A 25,805-nucleotide genomic window follows, 5' to 3' on the forward strand; every position below is an offset into this window, starting at 1 on the left:
CAATGTATCAGTTTTCCGGACCTGAGCAGTAGCCTTAAGATAGATCTTAACTGCTCTTAATACGTCTAGCGTATGCAAAGACTTCTCCCTTGCAGAACTAGGTTCTGAGAAAAAAGACGGGAGAACAAGATCCTGATTCAAATGAAATTTTGAAACAACTTTAGGTAGGAAAGCCGGGTGGGGCCGTAGGACCACCCTATCCTTATGGAATATAAGGTACGGTTCCTTACAAGACAAGGCCGCCAACTCCGAAACCCTCCTAGCGGAGGTTATGGCTACCAAAAATATCACCTTCCTGGTCAGAAGGACCAAAGGAATATGAGCCAAGGGCTCAAATGGTTGTTTCTGTAAGACAGAAAGGACCAGATTCAGATCCCATGGACACAAGGGAATCTTGACTGGTGGACTCAGCCGGATCACACCTTGCAAAAAGGTTTTGATCAGGGAATGTGTACTGTAGCTAGTGGCCTTTGGAAAAAAATCGATAAGGCCGAGATCTGGCCCTTAATGGTGCTTAGGGCCAACTTCATGTCTGCCCCTAACTGCAGAAACTCCAGAATTCTGCCAATGAGATACCTCCGGGGATGCCAACCCCTGGTCTCGCACCAGGCCACATAAGATTTCCAAACTCGGTAATAGATAAGTCTGGATGCCGGTTTTCTGGCATTAATCAAAGTAGATGCCACCGCATTAGAGAGACCCCTTTTCTTTAAGATATGGGACTCAATAGCCAAACCGTCAAATTGAGAGACGGTAAGGAAGGATGGAATATAGGCCCCTGGGACAATAGGTCCGGCCAAAGCGGAAGGGACCACGGTTGCCCCACGGACATCCTTACAATGTCCGCGAACCAGGCCCTTCTGGGCCACGCTGGAGCCACCAGAATCACTGGTCTTCCTTCCGACTTTACCCTGCGAAGAAGACGGGGTAATAATTGCAGCGGAGGAAACGCATACATTAGGGAGAACTGGTCCCATGGGAACACCAGTGCATCCGTGCCGTAAGCAAGTGGATCCCTTGTCCGGGACAGAAAGTTGTCCACCCTTGCATTGAACCTCGATGCAAAGAGATCGACATCTGGTGTTCCCCACCTCTGACAAATGCTCTGGAAGATCTCGGGGTGAAGAGTCCATTCCCCTGGAAGCACCTGTTGGCGGCTTAGGTAGTCTGCTCGCCAATTGTCTATTCCCGGAATGAACACTGCAGATATGCATGGGACATATTTCTCTGCCGAGGTCAGGATTCGATTCACCTCTCTTTGGGCTGCACGACTTCTTGTGCCCCCCTGGTGATTTATGTATGCCACGGCAGTGACATTGTCTGATTGAACCCTGACCGGAAGACCCTTCAACCTGTCTGACCAAGCTGACAGGGCTAGATAGACTGCTCGAATTTCCAGCAGATTTATGGGTAGAGACCTCTCGGAGGCTGACCATTTCCCCTGGAGAGACAAACCTCCCAGGACTGCACCCCAGCCTAGCAGACTGGCGTCCGTGGTCACAACCTGCCATGTCACGGGAACAAAGGACTTCCCCTTTAGCAGGTTCCGGGGAACCAGCCACCAACAAAGGCTCTGCCGGACTGACCGGGAGAGAGACATAGGGAGATCCAAGGCTTGAACCTTTTTGTTCCAAGCGGACAGAATGGCATGTTGAAGCTCCCTTGAGTGGAACTGCGCAAATGGGACGGCCTCGAACGAGGCTACCATCTTTCCCAGTAATCTCATACAGAGGCGAATGGGAGGCTGACGCTTTGCTTTGACTAGTTGAACTAGTTCTCTTAAAGCCTCGAACTTCCTTTGGGGCAGGAAGACCCTTTTTAGCTTTGTGTCTGAGTAGACCCAAATATTCGAGCCTTTGCACAGGCATTAAGGCTGACTTGTCCAGGTTGAGAACCCAACCCATGGATTCCAGAAATGTTACGGTTCTGTGTACCGCTGAGTTTAGATCGGCCACTGACCGGTCTACCACCAATAGGTCGTCTAGATAGGCTACTATGGATATGCCTTGAGACCTAAGATAGGCTAACAGTGGAGCCAATACTTTCGTGAAAACACGAGGAGCGGTGGCCAGACCAAAATGTAAGGCCACGAACTGGAAGTGGCGCTGATTTACCGCGAAGCGAAGCAGCTTCTGATGGTCGAGAAAGATAGGAACGTGCAAGTATGCGTCCTTTATATCGATGGACGCTAGTAGTTCCCCTCCTTGCAGGGAGGCCACCACTGACCTGATCGATTCCATCCGGAATGATTGGACCTTTAGGAACTTGTTTAAGGCCTTGAGGTCCAGGATGGGTCTTACATCCCCGTTTGGTTTGGGGACGGTGAAGAGATTGGAATAAAACCCCAAACCTTGTTCTTCCACTGGCAGTTCTCTGATTACCCCTTGGGATAACAGATGATCTAAGGCCAATGCTAAGGACCTTCTTTTGCCGAGGTCCTTTGGGACGTTCGAGGTTAAGAAGCGCGGTGGAGGAAATTCGCTCAACTCCAGCTTGTAGCCCCCGGAGACCGTAGAGAGGACCCACCTGTCTTGGATCCTGTCTAGCCAAGCCTCCGCAAACAGCTGAAGCCTTCCCCCCACCCGGCTGAGTGGGGGAGAACCTTCATAATGCTGACTTAGATGCTGGCTTGGCCTGTGGCTTACGGTTCCAAGGTTTTTTGGAAGCCTGAGGCTGGCCCTGTGGCTTCCCACCTGCATTGAATCGTCCAGGAGGCCGTCGGAACTGCCTGGTACCGGAAGTACTAGGGATAGGAGAGGAGGATCTCTTAAAGGAGGGGGAACCCCTAAACCTTTTCTTTACTGGCAACAGTGTACTTTTGCCACTGGAAATTTTCTGAATATAAGCATCCAGATCTTCCCCAAACAAACGCTCTCCATGAAAGGGAAACCCCGCCAGTAATTTTTTACACGGGGCTTCAGCAGACCAGTTCTTCAGCCAGAGTAACCTGCGCATATGAACTAGCGAGAGAGTGAGACGTGAGGACTGCTGAATGGAGTCCTTAATAGCATCTATGGCAAAACATAATGCTCTGGGAAACTCAGTCAAATTCTGGGCCTGTTGTGCCGGCAATTCCTTTAAGACCCCTTTAAACTGGTCTTTCAAGGCCTGGCAAATCCCAATAGCCGCAATTGCAGGCTGGGTTATTCCTCTCGCCGAAGCAAAAGAGGTTTTTAATAAAGTCTCTAATCTCTTGTCTGTCGGATCTTTGAATACCAGAACGTTGTCTACTGGACAGGTCAAAGATTTGTTTACGCAGGACACAGCTGTGTCAACCTTGGGGATGCCCCATTTTTTAGTGAATTGTTCCTCCATGGGGTATAAAACCGAAAACTTCTTAGGAGGAAGAAAATATCTATCTGGATGTTCCCAATCCTTGTAGATAAGCCCTTCCAGCAGGGGGTGAACCGGGAAGGAATAATTAGCTTGAGGAGCTTTTAAGGAGCCTAAAGATGAGACTGCACTTGAAGCTGGCTCTGAAAGTGGCAACTTGAAGGCCGAACGGACCATCTCAGTGAGGGACTGGACCAACAATTTTTCGGATTGCGACGCCGAAAAGGGTTCTCCCAAAGTGGAATCCTCAGAGTCCACTACTTCCAGCTGACCTTCTGCCAGATCTCCAGAGGGTAAATCAACCTCTTCTGAGGATGCATGCCCCAAATCGAGGGACTCCTCAGAGGGAGAGGGGGACCTTGTGCGTTTTTCCCTTGAGAGAGAGGATGCAATCAAGGTCGCTAATCTCTGCTCCAGACCCCCCATAGCTGAGGCCAGAGCCTCCTGTGTCACAAAAACTGGAGCAGGTGGGACAAGGGCAGAACAGGCATCTGACAGCCCTGATGGTTCACCCTGGGCCTCCTTAAATTTATCAGGAGAGGAAGCAGCCGCAGGAGCATGCCCGAGATCCTCTGAGCCAGATGGCGATCCCTTTGCTTTTTTGCTTCTAGTCCCTGAGCCTTTAGCCATGATAAAGCTGAGGTACTCACAATAGTTGCAACTACTTGCGAACCTATAGACCAGCACTGACGCTGCTATTTGATGGTTGGCAAGGTGCAGAGCCCACTATGCGCCTTAAGCAGATGTCACTGTCCACCACCAGTACAAGATCTCTGTGTCCACCGTCAGCCAGAACCAGTTAGGTGGACTGGAGCATATAAGGACTAGGTGTAATCACCTGACCTGCTCTGTCCTGTAATCTCAAGTCTCATAGAGTACAGCTGAGATAGACCCCCTGCGTGCATGCGCACGCGCGCGCCGCTGTCAGGCGTGCACCAAGAGGCTACGCGCGCACACGTAGCCGCACGCGCGCACATGTCGTCACACGCATCTCACGGAGCACGCCGCGCACCGAAGCAGCATACAAAAAAATTAATTTGCGCGCGTGCGCCTAAGACACATCAATGTCGCGTGCGCATGACGCTACGCGCTCATGCATAAGGACTGGAACACCGCAGCTCCATGTGAGGACCAGGTAAGCAAGTGAAGCCAAACATTTTGGACAACTTTTTTCTGCTTTTAACCTGCACAGGAGGGGCTAACTACCTGACTAGAGATACCCCTCCTCCCCACAACACACAGGACCATATATGAGAAGCACAGACAGATAGCTTTAGGCAAACATAATGGCTCAAATAAAGGAAGGTTACTCCTAGGACCAAGTCCTGAAGCACCTTCACTTACCTGATCCAACGCTGCAGGACTCTGCATAAACAGACAGTCCAATCTTCACCCATCACGGAGAGCAGCGTCTATAGACCTTCAGGGACCGGGGTCCATGGACAGGAACACCACACCCCTGGACCCATATCGCACCCTGTCAGTAGACTTTTGGTATTAGGAAATTGACCAAAGTACTGAATAACCAGGATCCAGCTCTCAAAGAGAAGCATTACAGGCCAAACCCCGTTCTTCTTAACCGGGGCACGGGTACCGTCCACTTTGGCTCAGAAGCACTTTGGACGGATCCGGATTTCATGGAGGCTTTTTACATCCAATATGGATCCCTCCAGTGGAGCTCCTTGGAGCACATGTTCACTCGTGACCAACACCTTAGACACTGGCAAAAAACTGAGGTACTCCCGGTATGGGAGGGGTTATATAGGGGAGGGAACTTCTTGCCTTAAGGGCGTGCCAGTGTCCACACCTGAAGGTACTCTCTATAACCCACATAGTAATTACTATGCTTCTCTGTGTCCCGCGATGTACGATAAAGAAAGTTCTATTACACTAGGTTACGCTCCCCTCTATTGTGTTTCTATAGACCAGAAACACTCCACAGCTGGACCGCAGGGGAGCACTGTTTTATGGTGCAAATGAAATGATCGGGTGAGTATATGTTTCTTTTCACTCTTAAACAAAACAAGCAGTTGACCCGTGCAGCGTGGGCACAGCCTGACTGCATCAAAAAAGTTTTTTTTTTTTTTTTTACAATTCAAAACATGCATGAAACAGCTTATGATATCCCTTATGGTATTTTAGTGCGTGAGTTAGAGCACAGAAATCAGCAGCTATATCTTCATATAAAACAATGCAAAACCCTACCAAGTGCAATACCTGTACTGCTTACTTTGCTGTCAGTGGTTTGTAGTTATATAATGACCAGGCATAACACACATGCATTACCAAATCCAAAACACAGAAACAAATGATGAAAAAAAAAATGCAGGAGGGTGTTGATCAGTTTAAGTAAATCTGATAACACACTATGCACATTTTGGAATCTCCCATCCAACATCCTTCAACTGAAAAACAATGTCAGCCAATCAGATGCAGCCACTGTTTGAGTATTATGACATGCACCAGCTGTAGCTGTCAGAACACAATAGTAGCAGATTCCTCCATCTGTGATGTATAGCATGGATGGGGGGGGGGGGGGTCTGTTCAATTTTTTTTGTTGAGCCTACAGCTTGCGTGTGTATACCCAGTTTATAGTTACAGGGTAAAAACAGAGTAGACATGCAAATGTTTACAACTGGCATCAAGCATGTGTCAAGAACATTGAAATGTGCAATATTGTATTAAATACCCTGTGCTGATCTGTATACCCAGTGTAAACTAGCAACTAGATCTAAAGTCTGCACTTAGCATGAATAGGAAACAAATAGAAAAGGCACAACGACAACATTCCGTTATTCACCGTTTTCTCTTGTTGAGCTCTGCTGTACAGTGTTTGTACTTAAAAATAACTAATGATCTCTAATAAATACAGTGATTAATCAATCTTTGTAGTTTATATCTGTCTTGAGTTCAGTTTAAGGCTCAGTTCACACTACTGCGATGTGACTTTAATGCGATTTACAGTGCGATTATGTGGTGAGACTTTGCATATTTCATGGAGCCGATTTGCACAGCAAATTGCACCCAAGTAGTGCAGGAACCTTTTCCAAAATCCCACCATTCTAAGTCGCATTGATTAGAATAGGCACCATTGAAAATAATGAGATTTTTATTGTCATGCTATTCTGTGAGACTTAGGTTGCTTAGAAGCTGCACTGGTGTGAACCGGGTCTTCAAGTGAAATCCAGGCAAAAAAGGTCTTCCCTTTTATAGCTACCTACATTTCTTTTTCTTCCTCCAACCTCCAGTTATTGAAACACTCTACGTTGACATATTTTGGCCATGCAAGTGATTATCGGAAAAATAGTTATATAATGATATATTTGTATACATACACTATATTACCAAAAGTATTGGGAAACCTGCCTTTGCGCACATATGAACTATAATGACATCCCAGTCTTAGTCTGTAGGGTTCAATATTGAGTTGGCCCACCCTTTGCAGATATAACAGCTTCATCTCTTCTGGGAAGGCTGTCCACAAGGTTTAGGAGTGTCTATGGGAAAGTTTGACCATTCTTCCAGAAGCGCATTAGTGAGGTCAGGTTTTGAGAAGACCTGACTCACAGTCTCTGCTCTAACTCATCCCAAAATTATTCTATTAGGTTGAGGTCAGGACTCATGTCTTTATGGACCTTGCTTTGTGCACTGGTCCAAATTATTTGGTGGCGGGGGAATAATGGTGTGAGGTTGTTTTTCAGGGGTTAGGCTTGGCCCCTTAGTTCCAGTGACAATGTCATGCTCCCAACTTTGTGGGAACGGTTTGGGGATGGCCCCTTACCATTCTAACATGACTGCACACAAGTGCACAAAGCATGAATGAGCAAGTTTGATGTGGAGGAACTTGCCTCAACCCGACAGAACACCTTTGGAAGGAATTAGAGAGGAGACTGCGAGCCAGGCCTTCTTGTCCACATCAGTGCCTGACCTTACAAATGCGTTTCTAAAAGAATGGTCAAACATTTCCATAGAGTCACTTTGGAACCTTGTGGACATCCTGCCCAGAAGAATTGAAGCTGTTATAGCCGACAACTCAATATTGAACCCTACAGACTAAGGCTGGCATGCCATTAAAGTTCATGTGCGTGTAAAGGCGGACGGCCCAATACTTTTGGTAATATAGTATATATATATATATCTATACGTACATTTAGATAATCTCAGTGGGCCAGATTCACATAGAGATACGACGGTGTATCTCCTGATACACCGTCGTATCTCTGAGTTTCGTCGGTCGTATCTATGCGACTGATTCATAGAATCAGTTACGCATAGATATGCCTAAGATCCGACAGGTGTAACTGTGTTACACCGTCGGATCTTAGGCTGCAATTCCAGGCCGGCCGCTAGGTGGCGTTTCGGTGTATTTACGCAACAAATATGCAAATGAGGAGATACGCCGATTCAGAAACGAACGACCGCCCGGTGCTTTTTTTTTTACGTCGTTTGCGTTCGGGTTTTTCCGGCGGATAGTTACCCCTGGGTCTATGAGGCGCAGCCAATGTTAAGTATGGCTGTCGTTCCCGCGTCGCGATTTAAAAAATTTACGTTGTTACGCCATTTTTTTTTAATCCAAAAGAAAAGTTTATTGAAGCACTGGTAAAAACTTACATACATCGAGAAAATTTTCAGGCATGAAGCATCAGATTACATTCCAATACAAATTTCAGCAATGGACGCCATTTACGTTAACGTCCAAACCAATGACGTCCTTGCGACGTCATTTAGCGCAATGCACGCTGGGTAAATTTGCGGACGGCGTATGCGCTATTCGATCGGCGCGGGAACGCGCCTGATTTAAATAGTACACTCCCCCTAGCCGCGGAATTTGAATTCCGCCGGGGGATTTACGATACGCCGCCGCAAGTTTTGAGGTAAGTGCTTTGTGAATTAACCACTTGCCTCAAAAACTTGCCGCGGAGGCGGATTTTAAATCAGATCCGCTAACCTATGTGAATCTGGCCCAGTGAATACATAACCAGACTTTAGAGTGATTTTTTAATTGCATGGAAGTCTATTTTATCCCATAATAACGGTGTAGTCATTTGAAATAAATAAGAAAACTTGTCTTTGAAGCACAAAAAAGATATTTTGCAAAGTAATGAAAACATACTTTGCAAACCTAGCCCTAATTTCAGCACAGACTGAACAATGTGCAGTATGAGAGGGAAAAGGTAATATTTTTACAGGATTAAGTTTTAATTAAAAACAGCATGGATTTTAAAAGATGTGCATTAATACAAATACCAATCAACCATCATGCACTGCACATTGGCAGGACGCATTGCCGGACTATCGATTTACCTGATAAAAAGAAAGCAATATATGACTGTTGATAAAAATTTTAAGCTGGCGGAAGCAAACCTGGAAGGAAAACAATAATGGCAGACAAAAATCCGTTCGTCTGCCTAAATGAGTCTCTTACCTTGGTATATGCTGATTAAAACCCAGATGAGGAAGCTTTTAAACGACAAGGATCTTCCCTGTGAAGTAAGAAAGGAAATGTTAAAGAAACAGGATTACACAAATAGTAATGATCAGCCACAATCAAAAGTACATACAAAGTTTACATTTCTTTTCATATCATAAATGCAAATAAATGCAGAAAACTGAAAACAAATAATAGATTTTGATCTCTCCAATAACCAATAAAGGGGCATTAAAATAGTTTAGGTCAATGTTTTTTTACAAGATTTTAAACGGATGTTTTTAACATTTTTTTATTATTATTTTTTATAAAACACCCCGTTTTCATATAAACAATAAATACAGGTATCACCCATGGAATTGGTAAGGCAGGGCATTTTAGGTTTTAAGCACACATAAAAAGACACCTAGAACAGCTGGATATGAGTAGTACAAACCCAATTCAAAGCCGTGACGCTGTGCTAAACCTTCATATGCAATATTATGTACCGGACTAAAACAATCAACTAAGAAAAATAAACACATTTTTATTTTTTTATTTTACTCCTTAAAGCGGGAGTTCACCCATTTATTAAAAAAAAATAAATTTCCCCTTAGATTCCTGCTCGTTTGGTCTAGGGGAATCGGCTATTTGTTTTAAAATATGAGTTGTACTTACCGTTTTCGAGATGCATCTTCTTCCGTCGCTTCCGGGTATGGGTCTTCGGGAGCGGGCGTTCCTCCTTGATTGACAGTCTTCCGAGAGGCTTCCGACTGTCGCATCCATCGCGTCACTCGTAGCCGAAAGAAGCCGAACGTCGGTGCGGCTCTATACTGCGCCTGCGCACCGACGTTCGGCTTCTTTCGGAAAATCGTGACGCGATGGATGCGACCGTCAGAAGCCTCTCGGAAGACTGTCAATCAAGAAGGAACGCCCATTCCCGCAGCCCATACCCGGAAGCGACGGAGAGGATGCATCTCGTAAACGGGTAAGTACTGCTCATATTTTAAAACAAATAGCCGATTCCCCTAGACAAAACGAGCAGGAATCTAAGGCTAAAAAGTGCTCTCTAAGGGTGAACCCCCGCTTTAACATAATACACCATATTCCCTTTAGACATGTCTTTTTTTTCGTGGATCGCCGTAACTAGCTAATTTGCATACTCGACGCGGATTTCAACGGTAACGCCACCTAGCAGCCGCCGAAAAATTGCAGCTTAGATCCGACGGCGTACTAAGAGGTACGCCTGTCAGATCTAGCTGAGATGCCGTCGTATCTTGTTTTGTGGATACCAAAACAAAGATACAACGCGCAAAAATAGGATTTTTTGTACTCACCGTAAAATCCTTTTCTCTGAAGTCCATGGACGGACACAGCTCCTTAAATCTTGACAAGTGGGTTATGTTCCCTGTTTACAGGAGATGACTAGGCAGAAACATGTTAAATAGTTAAATACATGTTACATTAACAGAGTTGAACAGCCCCGCCCAGGGGGCGGTCCCTCCAGACATAACCCTCCTCACTGCAGCTTGCAGCCTCAGTTCGTAACAAGCAGTACAAACCTAAAAAGGAGGGGTGGGAGCTGTGTCCGTCCATGGACTTCAGAGAAAAGGATTTTACGGTGAGTACAAAAAATCCTATTTTCTCTTATCGTCCATGGACGGACACAGCTCCTTAAATCTTGACAAGTGGGACGTCCCCAAGCAGTGTCAAAAAACGAGGGGTGGGAAATATATCAGTAAAAACAATTTTAACTTCACCCCAAAACAAGCAGAGCTCCTCAACGGAGGAGGTGCAACTTTAAACAGCCGCCGGCAAAAACTAGCGGCTGAAAAAAACATCATAAGATGCACTCACAGCAACCATGTAAATTCTGGAAAAAGCGTGAACGGACGAGCAAATCGCCGCCTCGCACACCTGTGAGACCGACGCATGATGTCGGAAAAAAAAAAAAAAAAAAAAAAAACCCAGGAAGCACCAATTGCCCTGGTCGAAAGTGCCGTGACCGGAAAGGGGGGCCCGCCCTTAGGAGCATAGGCCTGTATGACGGCCTGCCCGATCCACCGAGAAATGGTGGTCGACGAGACCGCCAGGCCCTTTTGTGGACCAGACACCGACACAAAAGAGAGTCAGAAGCTCCGAAATGGAGCCGTAGTAGGCTGGTATACCCGCAAAGCGCGTACCACGCCTAAAGTATGAAAGGCCGAAACCTCCTTCGGAAGAAGGGAAGGTCGCGGGCGCACCATCACCTAATCCTTATGGGGGATCAAGCATGGCGGCTTGCAAGACAAGACCGCCAACTCAGAAACCCCTCTAACAGAGGTAAAGGCCACTAAAGGGGCCACCTTCTGAGATAGTGTCAAGAGAAAATCTCTCTGATGTTTCCAAAAGGAAGGTTCCTGAAGAACCGAGAGCACCAGAGTCAAAACTCATGGGGGAAGAGATGGGCCAAGAGGGGAAAGTATATGACAAACCCCTTGCACACAAAAAAAGGGGACCCACCAGGGAACGGGCCGCAAAAAGGCCACTAAAAGAACACAGCCAAGGCTGAAATCTGCCCCCAAACGGTGCTTTAAGCAATTTTTAGATCCAATCCAAGCTTTAAAAACAGCAGGACCCTGGACATTGAAAGTACGCCCGTGGACGTCACTCCATCCCTTCGCACCAAGAGAGGTGCGACGGTAGATCCTCCGGAAGAAGACTACGGTGCCCTGTTGAGATGACCGAGTCAGACAGACCCTGGTCACCTAAAGTCTGGCTTCCAATAACCATGTTAAGCAAGTCAGTGACTGTACAACAGGAGGAAGTATGGGACCTTGAGACAGGAACCTCCTGCCCTGGCAATCGCCAGGGTGCCTCCGCTACCAGGCGCCCGATATCAGCGTACCAAGGACGCCGAGATTAATCTGGAGCGATTAGAATCATCGGGATCTCCTCAGCATCCACTCTGTGGAGCGGCCGAGGAAGCAACTACCATGGAGGAATGGCAAAAAATCACCGATACAGACAACACAGGGCCACCAGCGCGACTGACGCGTCTGTACAAGATCACTAGACCTGGCCACTAACTGACACCCTTGCGGCGGAGACAAGCTGCCAGGAGATCCATGCCATGTGAGGCTCACCTCCTGCAAGGGAGCCGAAACACCCCAAGCACAAAGACCAGTCGCCCTGGTCCAGCATCTGGCGACTCCAGTAGTCTGCCTGCCGGCATACCTGATGGTAGACTGAAGCCACGGCCGTGGCGTTGTCCGGCTGAAACCAGATTGGTCGACCACAAGGAGAAGCATAGCCTGATCGCCTAAAATAGTAGGACAATGAACAGTAGACGGCACCTGGTATTCCCAGGCGGTCTTCCACCAGGCACTAGCCAGGCCCGACCCTGGGTAGCTACCGAGACCAGACACATTCAAGGAGGTGTGGTCATAGGTCCACGCAAGTCCAGCGACTCAGGGCCGACTGGACCCCCCAGTTTTGTGAACCTCCAGGTTCACAACCCGTGAGCTGGCATTCGTCGTAAACACCGACCACTGGAAGGAAGGAACAACTTCCTGGACCGAAGAGTCGGGAATCTCTGTCACCAACTCAGAGAGACTCTGACTAGGTGGCGCACAGGAATCTAATGATTTCAGAGACAAGAGATTTTTACCACCTGGACAGTAGTTCCACTGGAAAACCAGGGTGTGGAACTGGGCATACAGTACCACCTTGAAGGAGGCTACCCACAGACCCTGAACCAGCAGGCGCCCGGAGAGAAGACCGATTGCGTGATGCCAATACCTTCTCCGCAGACTGAAGAGTCTGCAATTTCTCCAGGGGAAGAAGGACCTTTGCCACTGAGGAGTCTGGATCAACACTAGATACTCCAACGCTGAGTCGGAACCTAGCATGCCCATAATTTGAACCCTGGGTCGCACACATGTAGGGCAGGCTTGCTGCCACTGAGCTACACTTTCTGGCCTAAACGTTTAACATCCACCCGAATCTTCGGAGGGTCTGAATGGGAATAACCCATCCACTAGGTCGGAGACAGAAGCTGCTCTCAGAAGAAAGTCGTCAAAGTAGCCAATGAGGCAAAGCCTCGCTGTCCCAACAAAATTCAAATAAGAGTGCGAGCTCCTAGCTGAAAACCCATGGTGCTGACGCCAGATCAAAAGGGAGGGCCACAGGCTGACAGAGACCCTTCTCTCATCACGAAGCACAGAAAAAAACACTGTGACATGTGCAAAACGGGACATGCATGTATGCGTCCCTGATGTCCGAGGACGTCAGGACATCCCCCGGATGAAGCGCAGCTACCACCGAACAAATGGATTCCATGCGGAACTACCCGACGTTCACAAAGGTATTTAGGGCCTGAGGCCCATAGAAAACCCCAAAACTCTCGTCCTGCAGGAAAGGTAAAATTACCTTGCAGCTTAGCAAATCCCACACTGCCCAAGGCAGACCGACGTGCCGGGAGGGGAAGACACAAGGACAGAACTTTGTTCTGTGGATAGGAGGAAACCCTATCTAGTACTCCGAAGAGACCACCTCGCAGACCCACTAGTCGGAGAGCAGGGAGGTTTCACTGAATTGTGAACCTGCAAGCCGCCCCTCCCACCTAGAGACAGGGAGGGAAGGCTATATACATTGGCAGGATTTGGGTGCCGGCGTGATCAACTTATGCACCCAGGGACAGATTAGTCCCCCAGCTGGGCCTTTGACGGCCTGGGAGGGTTGCCCCTAAATAATACACACACATAGTGTGTATGTATATTATGTAGGTGTATGCACACATGTCTTTGGAGGAAACCGGAGTACCCGGAGGAAACCCACACAGACACAGGGAGCGACAATGCAAGCTCCAGGCAGATTGGCATCAGTGTGCAGATTGGCGTCAGTGTGCAGATTCGAACCAATGACTCTTTTGCTGCCAAGTAATGGAGTTAACCACTTGCTTACTGGGCACATAAACCCCCTTCGTTCCCAGGCGAAATCTCAGCGTCCGGCACTGCGTCGCTTTAACTGACAATTGCGCGGTCGTGCGACGTGGCTCCCAAACAAAATTGGCGTCCTTTTTTCCCCACAAATAGAGCTTTCTTTTGGTGGTATTTGATCACCTCTGCGGTTTTTATTTTTTGCGCTATAAACAAAAAAAGAGCAACAATTTAAAAAAAATATATATTTTTTTTACTTGTTGCTATAATAAATATCCCAATTTTTTTTTAAAAAACTATTTTTTTTCTCAGTTAAGGCCGATACGTATTTTTCGACGTATTTTTGTAAAAAAAAAAAAAAAATCACAATAAGCGACTGGTTTGCGCAAAAGTTATAGCGCCTACAAAATGGGGAACAGAATTATTATTTTTTTTATTATTTTTTTTTTTACTAGTAATGGCGGCGATCTGCGATTTTTATTGGGACTGGGATATTGCGGCGGACGTATCGGACACTTTTGACACAAATTTGGCGCCATTCACATTTATACGGCGATCAGTGATATAAAAATGCACTAATTACTGTATAAATGTGACTGGCAGTGAAGGGGTTAACACTAGGGGGTGAGGAAGGGGTTAACTGTGTAGCCTGGGTGTGTTATAACTGTGTGGGGGGAGGGGGGTGACTGGGGGAGGGGACCGATGCTGTGTCTCTATGTACAAGAGACACAGATCGGTCTCCTCTCCTCTCACAGCACGTGGAGCTCTGTGTTTACACACAGAGCTCCACGTTCCTGCTGTCACCTACCGTGTCACCGACGATCGCGTGTACCCGGCGGACATCGCGGCCGCCAGGTACACGCATCGGGTCTTCGGCGATGCGTCGGGACAGTTTTTACCCGCCGCGCGCCACCCAGTGGCGCGCGCGGGTAATGCACATAAAGGCCGTTTTTAAACGGCCACTTGGCACTTGAGAGCCGCGCTGCGGACGTATTTCGTCTATAGCGCGGATCTCAAGTGGTTAAGCACTACACCACCTGTCAAGCGCCTTGAGGCGATTAAGTTCGCATTTGCTGCGCTATACAAGTTACTCACTCACTCACTCACTCACCACCGTGTGCATAAAACCATTCTGAAACAGACGCCCTGGATAACAAGGGCGCAGCATTCAATGAAGCATCACAGACCTATATGAGGCCCTGGACCAGCTGGTCCGCTAGGCTAATAACCTCAGGAGAGAGTCGGTGCTCCTCCACTGTCTGGTGCAAAATGCTCACTCTGTGAGTTGTATACAGCACTAGGGGTCAGGACTACTCCAAGATGGCCGCCGAGCGTTCAGAACGCGGCCACAGGAAAAAGGCCAGCACAATGTAAGCTGCGCCATAGCGTGGCTACGACAAAATGGGCGCCAATGGGAGTTTTCAATGTAATTGAAAAATCTCCCAAAAAAATAGCGCCAGCGACCACTGAGACCCCAGTGTAGTGGCCACAATAGGCCGCAAGCCAGACCCCAGCATGGTAAACATGGAACGGGTCAGTACTTCGGATCTTCTATCAGTCAGATCCATACAAGTAGGGGTTCCCGCCCGGCGGTGAGGGACTACAAAAGCCCTCAGTGGCTTTTCTCATTCCGCATCTCAGAAATTATCAAAGAAGGGCACAGAAGGAAAAAACCTACACAGCGGTCTGATTTGTGTGATCCAAAAAAGACCGAGCCCTCAGCGGAAACCCAGCTGCACTATGCAGCTTAGGAGAGTCCCTTGCAGCAGTAAAAAGCGCACCCATAAATGCCTTATTCTGCCTTTTTTTTTTTTTTTTTTAACTAGGTACCTAGTCCATGGCTCCATAACAGAGCATTCCCCAGGGGATAACGGGGGAAGGGGGCACTCTTTTACCGCCCGCCCGCAGTCCACCCCCACCCTGGCACAAACTGTGTCCAGGACTAACAATAAAAACTCTGTGGGAATCCCGGGTGCTAACACCTGCTGCCACCACCAGCATGTGGGGAAGGACTCAGATACTGACTCCAATATTTACATAGTGTGTATATAATATGCACACCTGTCCATACAAATAGACAAAAGCTCCTAGAGCCCTATTCAGGGCCTCTCACCCACTTGCTGCGCTGACCAGGGGTAACCAGGGGACTCCCTCAGGAGGAGACTGCACAGCGCTGCCTGTGAGGAAAAGAACCGTGAGGTAACTTTTGCAGGGACCTGTGTTTAAACAGGAAAAGCCTCATAGGGCTGTTTTATTTAACCACTTCCATACAGGGCACTTACGTACCTTCCTGCCCAAGCCAATTTTCAGCTTTCAGCACTGTCGCACTTTGAATGACAATTGCGCGGTCATGCTACATTGTACCCAAACAAAATTGGCGTCCTTTTTTACCCACAAATAGAGCTTTCTTTTGGTGGTATTTGATCACATCTGCGATTTTTTTTTTTTGCGCAACAACTAAAAAAAGACTGAAAATTTTGAAAAAAAATCAGTTTTTATTTTTTTCTGTAATTTTTTTGTAAATAAGTAAGTTTTCTCTTTCAATTATGGGCACTGATATGGTGGCACTGATGGGCACAGATGAGATGGCACTGATGGACATCGACGAGGTAGTACTGACGGGCACAGATGAGGTGGCACTGATTGGAGGCGCTGGTATGCGGCACTGATGGGCACACATAGGCGGCACTCTTGGGCACACATAGTTGGCACTGATGGGCACTCATGGGCGGCACTGATGGGCATCACTGGGCACTCATGGGCGGCACTGATGGGCACCACTGGGCACTCATGGGCGGCACAGATGGGCACTGTGGGGTGGCACTGATGGGCACTGTGGGGTGGCACTGATGGGCACTGTGGGGTGGCACTGATGGGCACTGTGGGGTGGCACTGATGGGCACTGTGGGGTGGCACTGTGGGGTGGCACTGATGGACACTGTGGGGCGGCACTGATGGACACTGTGGGGCGGCACTGATTTACTTGTTGCCAATCAGTGCCCATTTGTGGGCACTGATTGGCATCTTTTTTTTTCATCCTTTTTTTTTTCCCCCATACTTTTTTTTTTTCAACCTTTTTTTTTTTTTTTTCAAACTTTTTTTTTTTTTTTTGACTTTTTTTTTCACTATTTTTTTTGTTTTGCCCTTCCCTGGTGGGCATCCCTGGTGGTCCATGTGGCGATCCGAGGGGGGGCTGCGCTGATAAACAATCAGCGCAGCCCCCCCTGTCAGGAGAGCCGCCGATCTGCTCTCCTCTACTCGCGTCTGTCAGACGCGAGTTGAGGAAGAGCCGTCGGCGGCTCTTCCTGTTTACACCGTGATCAGCCGTGGTTGGACACGGCTGATCACGTGGTAAAGAGTCTCCGTGAGAGACTCTTTACCGAGATCGGTGTTGCGGGGTGTCAGACTGACACCCCGCAACAACGATCGCCGCGATGCGCGCCCCCGGGGGCGCGCAGCGGCTAAGAATCCTGAGGACGTCATATGACGTCCGGTCAGGATTCTACAACCACTTTGCCGCCGTCAATCTGTCATTGGCGGGCGGCAAGTGGTTAAGGACAAGTCACAGATACAGCATAAAAAGCAAAACCATTACAGGTGTCACCAATCAGTCAGCGTCTGCTGAAGTATAATCATAAACATCTGTGCTCATCACAGGGCTTTTTACCTCACAGGAAAGCCCAATACAAAAAAGAAAAAACACAGGCCAGATAACAGTCCCCTCAGGAAGGCCCCCTCCCCCCTGACAGCGGCAATGTTAGCAATGCAGCAAGGGAAAGGAGCAGGGAAGTAAGGGGAAGGGACCCCCGAACCCCAGGAATGCCCAGCCGTACCAACCCACCGAAGCAGGAGGGACTGTACTTACCCGTCCGAGCGAGGACTCGCTGACGCATTCCTGACAGACCTACAACCGCAATGGAGGTAGCTGTCGGCCCGGTCCACTGTGATTGAGACAACACCACAGCTCAGTCATATGTGGACCTCGGAGCAAAGCTCACCGGCCACCTCAGGAGTCATGAGGTATGGCGTGGCAGACCAAGCCTCTTTGCAAAGGTGTGCCCACGCTTGCTGGTCGGACTGAGTAGACTACAAGGATCTATATTATCCAGCCTGTCTCTCAGCCAACAGTTGAAAGAAGATTCTTCAAGAAAAAGTAAAGTAAAATAAAATAAAATTTCTCCTCAGGGCGCTGGGCCCAAAGGGAGCCATACGTCCTTCTCCTTTGCTAGGCAGAACGAAACTGAGGCTGCAAGCTGCAGTGAGGAGGGTTATGTCTGGAGGGACCGCCCCCTGGGCGGGGCTGTTCAACTCTGTTAATGTAACATGTATTTAACTATTTAACATGTTTCTGCCTAGTCCTCTCCTGTAAACAGGGAACATAACCCACTTGTCAAGATTTAAGGAGCTGTGTCCGTCCATGGACGATAAGAGAAATTTGAAATTACGCGGCGTATCAAGAGATACGCCGGCGTAATTTCTTTGAGGATCTGCCCCATATTGTACATTCACATCAGTCCTTGCCCTCACTCTAAGGTCCCTAACTCACATTCATACATAAACATACTAGAGCCAATTTAGACAGGAGCTAATTAATCTACTAGCATGTTATTGGAGTGTGGGAGGAAACCCACGCATGCACAGGGAGAACATGCAAACTCCATGCAGGTAGAACCAATGGCCATAGAGCTAACCACTTAGCCACTGTGATAATATTGATACATTCCAAAGAAGAAAGGGAAACTGGGAGAGGGACGGGGCATGCAAGTGGGAACCCAGGTCAGCTTAAAGCAGAGTTCCGCCGAAAACAAAATAAAATAAAAGTCAGCAGCTACAAATACTGCAGCTACTGACTTATAAAATAGGGAAACTTACCTGTCCAGGGCACCTGTGATGTCCTCACCTGAAGCCAACCCGTCCCTAGGCACCCTCCCGGGTGGAGGTGCCGGCATCTTCAGTAATAGAATCAGGAAGTGAAGCCTTGCGGCCTCACAGCCTGGCTCCCTACTCAGGGTTGCCATCTGTCCAAAATTCGGGTTTGGAATCATGTGTCCAGGTTTCAGACTGCCTGAAAGCCGGACACATTATTTAGACTGGACTATGGCTCCCCAGCAGGGTAGCTGGCTGCAGTTGTCCAAGCTGAGCATGTCTGTTACACGCTTTCACACTGCCCAAAGCCAGCACTAACAACCCCCCCCAAACACACACACACAGATGGGAGGAGTATGGGCCCGAGCTGCACCTCTTCCCCCCACCCCTACCCCTCTGTGTCTGCCCACATTCCAATCCCCGGCAATGTGCCTCAGAAAAGGAGAGTTGGATCCGGAAATTTGAAGTCCAGCAGCCTCAGATACATCTGGACGAGAGGTGCTGACTGCCAAGGGGTGAGTGACCTCACCATCCATCTCTGTCTGTGACTGAAGTCTCCCCCCTTCTCTCTCCTGCCTCTGAGTGAGTACACTAAGGTAAATCAGGGTTCTCAGAGCACCTGTTACATCAGAGCCCACAGTGTTTCCCCTTACAACAGAGTCTTCTCCGTACATCATAGTTCTCAGTGTTCCCACATAAATCATAGTTCCCAGAGCATCCCTTATGTTAGAGGTCTGCAGAGTCTCCCCTTACAGTGAAAGGGAACTCTGCGAGTTCAGATGTAAAAGGGGAACTCTGTGGACTCTGATGTAAAAGAGGACTCTTGATATTAACTTCATATGAAATGTTATTTAATATCAAAATATATGTATATTTTATACTATAAAAAAGATTGCTGTGCACTTCTAAAGTGTTTGGGTTTGACTTGAAGAAAAGGTGGCAACCCTATGCGCTTCCTGGCACCATCCTGCTGTCTTCCGGGACCTGTGTGTCTCCCAGAAGACAGCAAGGGGGGCGATGAAGGAGGGGCTGGACATGGCGTTGATTGCCCCAGATTCTGCGGCCATCTATCGCCGGAAGTGGGAGCAAAATATGTAGAGTTTATATGATGCACTCTTTTTTAGTAATTTAACCCTGTGGTAATGTGTGGTAATGTGTGTATGGATCAAATGCCAACATAATGTGTAATTTTCTTGCTGTATAATCAACCACCTTATTTTTATTTGTGAGCTTGTCATGTAATGTTCATAAATTTATTTCATACTAAATCTTTCCAGTGTTACGCCACATTTAAACTCACATGGGCATTTGTTTTGGTTGTGTATGTAGATGTAAGGTATGGAGCATAGCATTCTAGGAACCAGAACATAATCTTTTTGTTACATTGTATTAGGTGGAAGACCGATTTTCCCAATGTGATGTTATGCTTAGGCTTTTGTTTTTAGATATATACCCAAGTGCCTTTAAATGGCATAAAATAGCTTAACAAGCACATTTTAATCTCACAATGTAGAGTTGCCATCCACTCATTATGCTCACTGTCCCCTATTTCATAAAAATCTGATCAATCTGCTACAATCTGTTTGAAAATCAGAGGTGACAAAGCATAATTTCTACTGTTATACTGTTGTTACCTCGCTACTTTGATACAACCAAAAAAAACAAAATTACCGTATATACTCAAGTATAAGCTGACTTTTTCAGCACATTTTCTTATGCTGAAAAAGCTCCCCTCTGCTTATACTCAAGTCTCTCGCTGTGTCATGCAGTCTTAACTGCAGTCGGCGGCCGTCCACTGTAACAAAGCCCCGCCTCCTCCTTGTCCGTGATAGACGGAACACTGATTCCCAGCAGTGAGTGTTCCGTCTATTAAGGACGAGGAGGAGGCGGGGCTTTGTTACAGTGAACGGCCGCTGACTGCAGTTAAGACTGCCTGACACAGCGGGAGACTGTGCATGACACAGCAGGAGAAGAGGACATGAGGGTGTGGGAGAGCAGATATATGAGGCTGCAGATGGGCACAGTGAGGCATGAAGATGGGCACAGTGTGGCTGCAAATGGGCATAGTGAGGCTGCAGATGGGCACAGTGAGGCTGCAGATGGGCATTGCTGACCCTCTTTTCCACTTACAGTACAGTAGTAGATGGCCGCCGACTGCAGTTAAGACTGCCTGACACAGCGGGAGAAGAGGGACACGAGGGTGTGGGAGAGCAGGTATATGATGCTGCAGATGGGCACAGTGAGGCATGCAGATGGGCACAGTGATGCTGCAGATGGGCACACTGAGGCTGCAGATGGGCACACTGAGGCTGCAGATGGGCACATTGAGGCTGCAGATGGGCACAGTGAGGCTGCAGATGGGCACTGCTGACCCTCTTTTCCTCTTACAGTACAGTAGTAGACGGCCGCCGACTGCAGTTAAGACTGCCTGACACAGCGGGTGACTGTGCATGACACAGCGGGAGAAGAGGGACATGAGGGCGTGGGAGAGCAGGTATATGATGGTGCAGATGGGCACAGTGAGGCATGCAAATGGGCACAGCGAGGCTGCAGATGGGTACAGCGAGGCTGCAGATGGGCACAGCGAGGCTGCAGATGGGCACAGCGAGGCTGCAGATGGGCATAGTGAGGCTGCAGATGGGCACAGTGAAGCTGCAGATGGGCACAGTAAGGCACAGTGAGGCTGCAGATGGGCATTGCTGACCCTCTTTTCTACTTACAGTAGCTGCTTCCCATCCTAGGCTTATACTCGAGTCAATACGTTTTCCCAGTTTTTTGTGGTAAAATTAGGTGCCTCGGCTTATATTCGGGTTGGCTTATACTCGACGATATACGGTATATCACATATAACCAACGGCCATATTTTATCTGCTCATATTCTACATTGATAGAATAGTTTTAGGACATAATTATATTTAACAATAAAATAGTATATAGTATTATATTTTCATAAAACCTGCCTGTGCATGCATTAAAAAAAAACCTACATGACAGTAAACTATTTCTTTACTATGGCATTTCCGTTGTATGTTTTATGGACCTTGTGGATTACCTTTGTGAGGTCTTTATACAGCTCTGGGTAGAGAAGGGCAGTTTCTGGTTTCACATCTTGATCCAGCACCAACGAGAACACAGGAAACATTGTGTAGATCGTTGCATACCTTGGAAAAAGAATTAAAACGATCAGTTATTTCAAAATACATCATTTCTTTCAACATGCAGTAGCCTCAGGTGAGAAATAAGTTCTCAGCCATTCAGCAAGATTCATGTACTTTATCTGGCTGACAGTGTATCACAATATCACCAAAAAAACCTCCACCATAGTATGAATTACTGAGGTTAACAATGGCAACCAGTGGGCACTACCCTGTAAAGATCTCTATCTAGAGTATTGTGGGGAGCTGTGACTACTACAAATGTCACTGTGCAACTTGTGTAAAAGTGGAGCCCTGCTGTGGAGGCAGCAAGGAGAACCGCAAGGGGTAGGTTGCAATTTATGAATTACCGCATTTCTCCAACATTCTTGATGAGATACAATTACTGCACAAACATGTATGGCAAATGATTATTTCACGGCTCTTCCATCAGTACTTCACATGCCTGTTACTTGGCTGCTTCATCATTACTGTCAATGAGAAAACAACTATGTACCTGGTGTGGATACACAGCTGAATAGCAGCCAGTCAGCCCCTGCAGTGTCAATTACTTTCATTTGCCTGAAAATATCTGTTGTTTTTTTTAAAAGGACATTTTTTTTTATTTTTTTGCTCCCTCGCCATGTTAACTATTAGTGCATGAATAATATGGGAAAAACTAATTATAACATTTTCCTTTAGACATAATTAAAAGGCAACCAACTGATCTTGGCCCTGATGTAATCAAACAAAAATAGTTTTGTTACTACGTTGTCACCAACTAAATACTAGCTTTTACTTACCCTACCATTAGGAATCCCTGGTACAAAGGAACAGATGCGAAATAGAATACCGAGGAAAACACAGCCTTAAAAGGAATCGAGAGATGAAAAATGAATACATTTTAGCATTTTCAGTGCTGGGTCACTGATCCTCAAATAAACAATATTATAAGGAATATTCCGTTTTATATTGTAATACATACATACTACTGATGAAAAATGCCAGGTAAATCAATGCACACATGTGGCCTAACAATGGAAACATTTTTATTTCTGTATGTAGTGGGTTATCCTACATTTTTCAAGACTGACCATAAAAAAACAGAGAGAATGCAGCATCTATCTAAATTAAAGTATAGCTCTAGGCTCCAAATAATTTTTTACATTTTAGGGAGAATAAAACCTCGTACACACGATTGGATTTTCCAACTGGAATTGTGTGATGACAGGCTGTTGTCGGAAAATCTGACCGTTTGTATGCTCCATCACACAATTGTCGCCGGATTTTCCGCCAACAAATGTGGGATAGCATGTTTTAAAATTTTCCGACAACAAATGTGTCTTGTCGGATTTTCCGATTGTGAAGGCCGTCTGACAAAAATCCAAAGTACAAACACGCATGCTCAGAAGCAATGCTAACCATAACAACATTAGCAGATGTTGCCCAAAGGGTGGCGCTAAAGAGCTGAAAAAACCACGTAGTCGGACAAAAGTGCTAAGCTTTGTTCGATGGAAATCTGATCGTGTGTATGAGGCTTAGGCCGCGTACACACGATCGGTCCATCCGATGAGAATGGTCTGATGGACCGTTTTCATCGGTCCAAACCGATCGTGTGTGGGCCCCATCGGTTAGTTAACTTTCGGTCAAAAAAATAGGAACTTGCTTTAAAATTGAACCGATGGACGCCTAACCGATAGGTCAAAACCGATTGTTAGTATGCAAAAGCATCGGTTAAAAACCCGTGCATGCTCAGAATCAAGTCGACGCATGCTTGGAAGCATTGAACTTCGTTTTTTTCAGCACGTCGTTGTATTTTACGTCACCGCATTGTGACACGATCGGTTAATTAACCGATGGTGTGTAGGCGCGAGGGACCATCAGTCAGCTTCATCGGTTGACCGATGAAAACGGTCCGTCGGTCCGTTCTCATCGGATGGACTGATCGTGTGTACGCGGCCTTAAGGTTAGATTTGCTGCCAGGGTTTTAATGCCAACTGTGGCCACATTAGGGTGATTTCACCCCATGTCCCTACGACAATGCAGTCAGGAGCTAAAAAAAAAAGCAAATGGAGATTCCAGGCTTCCTTATATTTTACTATATTTATTATTGTTGTACAGGAGAGTTTGCCTTTATTTCGTGCACCTTCAGAACAGGCAATGAGGGAAATTTTTCCAGTAAGTACATGAACAGCAATAAAAGCTTGTCAGAATTCAAAACCCTCTTTACTCAAAAATTTAAAACGTATAGTATCATAAAGATAAAAAAAATGTATGGGCAAGTAACCCAGTGCACCTTGCATGTTCTCAGATTATTGTACAAAGTTACCACTGTATATTTTTCCTTGAAACAGTTTACTTCAAAAAAGTTTCAAGGCACATTAACCCCTTGCGATCCCCCCCCCCCCCCCACCCCCTGTCACAGTGTCACTGAATGCAGTGATCATATATGTACTGATCACTGCATTTAGTGTCAGTGTGACAGTTAGTGTGACAGGCAGTTAGTGTTAGGTTCAGGGTAGCCCCCGTACCCCCCCCTAATAAAGTTTTAACCCCTTGATCACCGCCCTAGTTAACCCTTTCACTCCCTATTGCCAGTGTCACTAAGCGATAATTTTTTTGATCGCTGTATTAGTGTCGCTGTTCCCGCTAGGTAGCTATTTTTTTTTATTGCGATTTTTTTTTACTAAAGACATGTGGCTGAATACATTTTGGCCTAAATGTTTGACTAAAATTTAGTTTATTTGATTTTCCTTATAACAAAAAGTAAAAAATATAGATTTTTTTTCAAAAATGTCGCTCTATTTTAGTATATAGCGCAAAAAATAAAAATCGCAGAGGCGATCAAATACCACCAAAAGAAATCTCTATTTGTGGGAAGAAAAGGACGCAAATTTTGTTTGGGAGCCACGTCGCACGACCGCGCAATGGTCTGTTAAAGCGACGCAGTGCCGAATTGTAAAAACCCCTTGGGTCATTTAGCAGCATATTGGTCCGGGCCTTAAGTGGTTAAAATGCTTGTTAACTGCGTAAACCAAGGTTCCACTGTACTTAAGATTGTAATGAAACCACAAAGAAAAAACAAAGCAGTTATATGCTGACTTACATGAAGTCTCACTTTTTGGTTTCTTTATTACGACTGGGCACTATTGCACTGTATTTCTGAGACAGTCGAGAGGAAGCCACTGCTTTTAGCAATTAGTAAATGTCTTGCTGTAACCAGTAGTGACTAATTGTGTGCCATAGGTCAACACACACAGAGATATACAGTAGTTAGCATTTTTTTTTATTTTTTTGCATGTCATTTCTGATATTACCTGCATAGTGGAAATAATAAGGCCCCTGTGGATAACAAACTGCCCCAGTGCTGCTGATCTTTTATAACTGTTCCGCCCGTGTACCATCAGAAGTCGGCCAATGTGCTTAAACTGTGTGATGGAAAAGTCAGCTGCAAGGGAAGCCTGTTTTCCCTCCTGCAAAAAATGATGAATACAATAGATTACAAGCAAAATATTCAGATTGCACCCAAATACAAACCCAACTGTAGGTGTATAAAGTTATTTCCTGTCCAGAATCTACAGCTACTTCACACCAAAGAAAAAAAACATACCATTACTTGATTAAATCAATAAGTTACCATATAAAATAACAATAATGTCAAATATTAAGCAACAACACTACACTAGCCATGCTCCTGTCTTAAGACCATTTATCGTACAAATATTTGAAAAATGAAGTATTCTCTCATATGTACACTGTGTTGGCACAGTCTAATGAATGCACAGCAACTCTGTTTATCTAGATATCTATCATTGACACTGGCACGGTCTGCTGTAATGTCCAACTGAGCAGTATCTGATCTCTCATGAAGCCGTGTTTGACCAGTGAAACTGGTTGGGTACCCTCTTTGACACACACCACGTACCCCACCTACCTCTACTACTATGGCCCCTTCATTTAGAACAGTAATATTGACTGTCCAGGGAAGTTGTACTGTCAAAATTGTACATAGGAAAGCTATCCCGATAGTGGAGAGTTTGGTGGGTAGGATTTTATGGGGATTGGTATACCTTGGTATGTATATACGTATATTGTACAATAATTGGTCCTACAATGGGGTCATGTAGTGATTTGATAACCAACATT

General features: G+C 46.4%; 1 protein-coding gene across 2 annotated transcripts in view; it reads right to left on the reverse strand.

Moving 5' to 3' along the window:
- Window positions 1–25,805, reverse strand: part of ATP9B (ATPase phospholipid transporting 9B (putative)) — a 448,810-nt gene that overhangs the window by 16,135 nt on the left and 406,870 nt on the right. For both annotated transcript variants that reach the window (XM_040353855.1, XM_040353854.1), the window contains exons 24-27: window positions 24,977–25,132; window positions 22,463–22,527; window positions 21,578–21,686; window positions 8,759–8,816 (exon numbers count right to left, since the gene is read on the reverse strand). In XM_040353855.1, the coding sequence (XP_040209789.1) occupies window positions 8,759–8,816; window positions 21,578–21,686; window positions 22,463–22,527; window positions 24,977–25,132 (388 nt within the window). The remainder of the gene's footprint in view (window positions 1–8,758; window positions 8,817–21,577; window positions 21,687–22,462; window positions 22,528–24,976; window positions 25,133–25,805) is intronic.

This window comes from Rana temporaria, chromosome 5 (assembly GCF_905171775.1).
Source record: "Rana temporaria chromosome 5, aRanTem1.1, whole genome shotgun sequence".
Taxonomy (NCBI): Eukaryota; Metazoa; Chordata; class Amphibia; order Anura; family Ranidae; genus Rana; species Rana temporaria.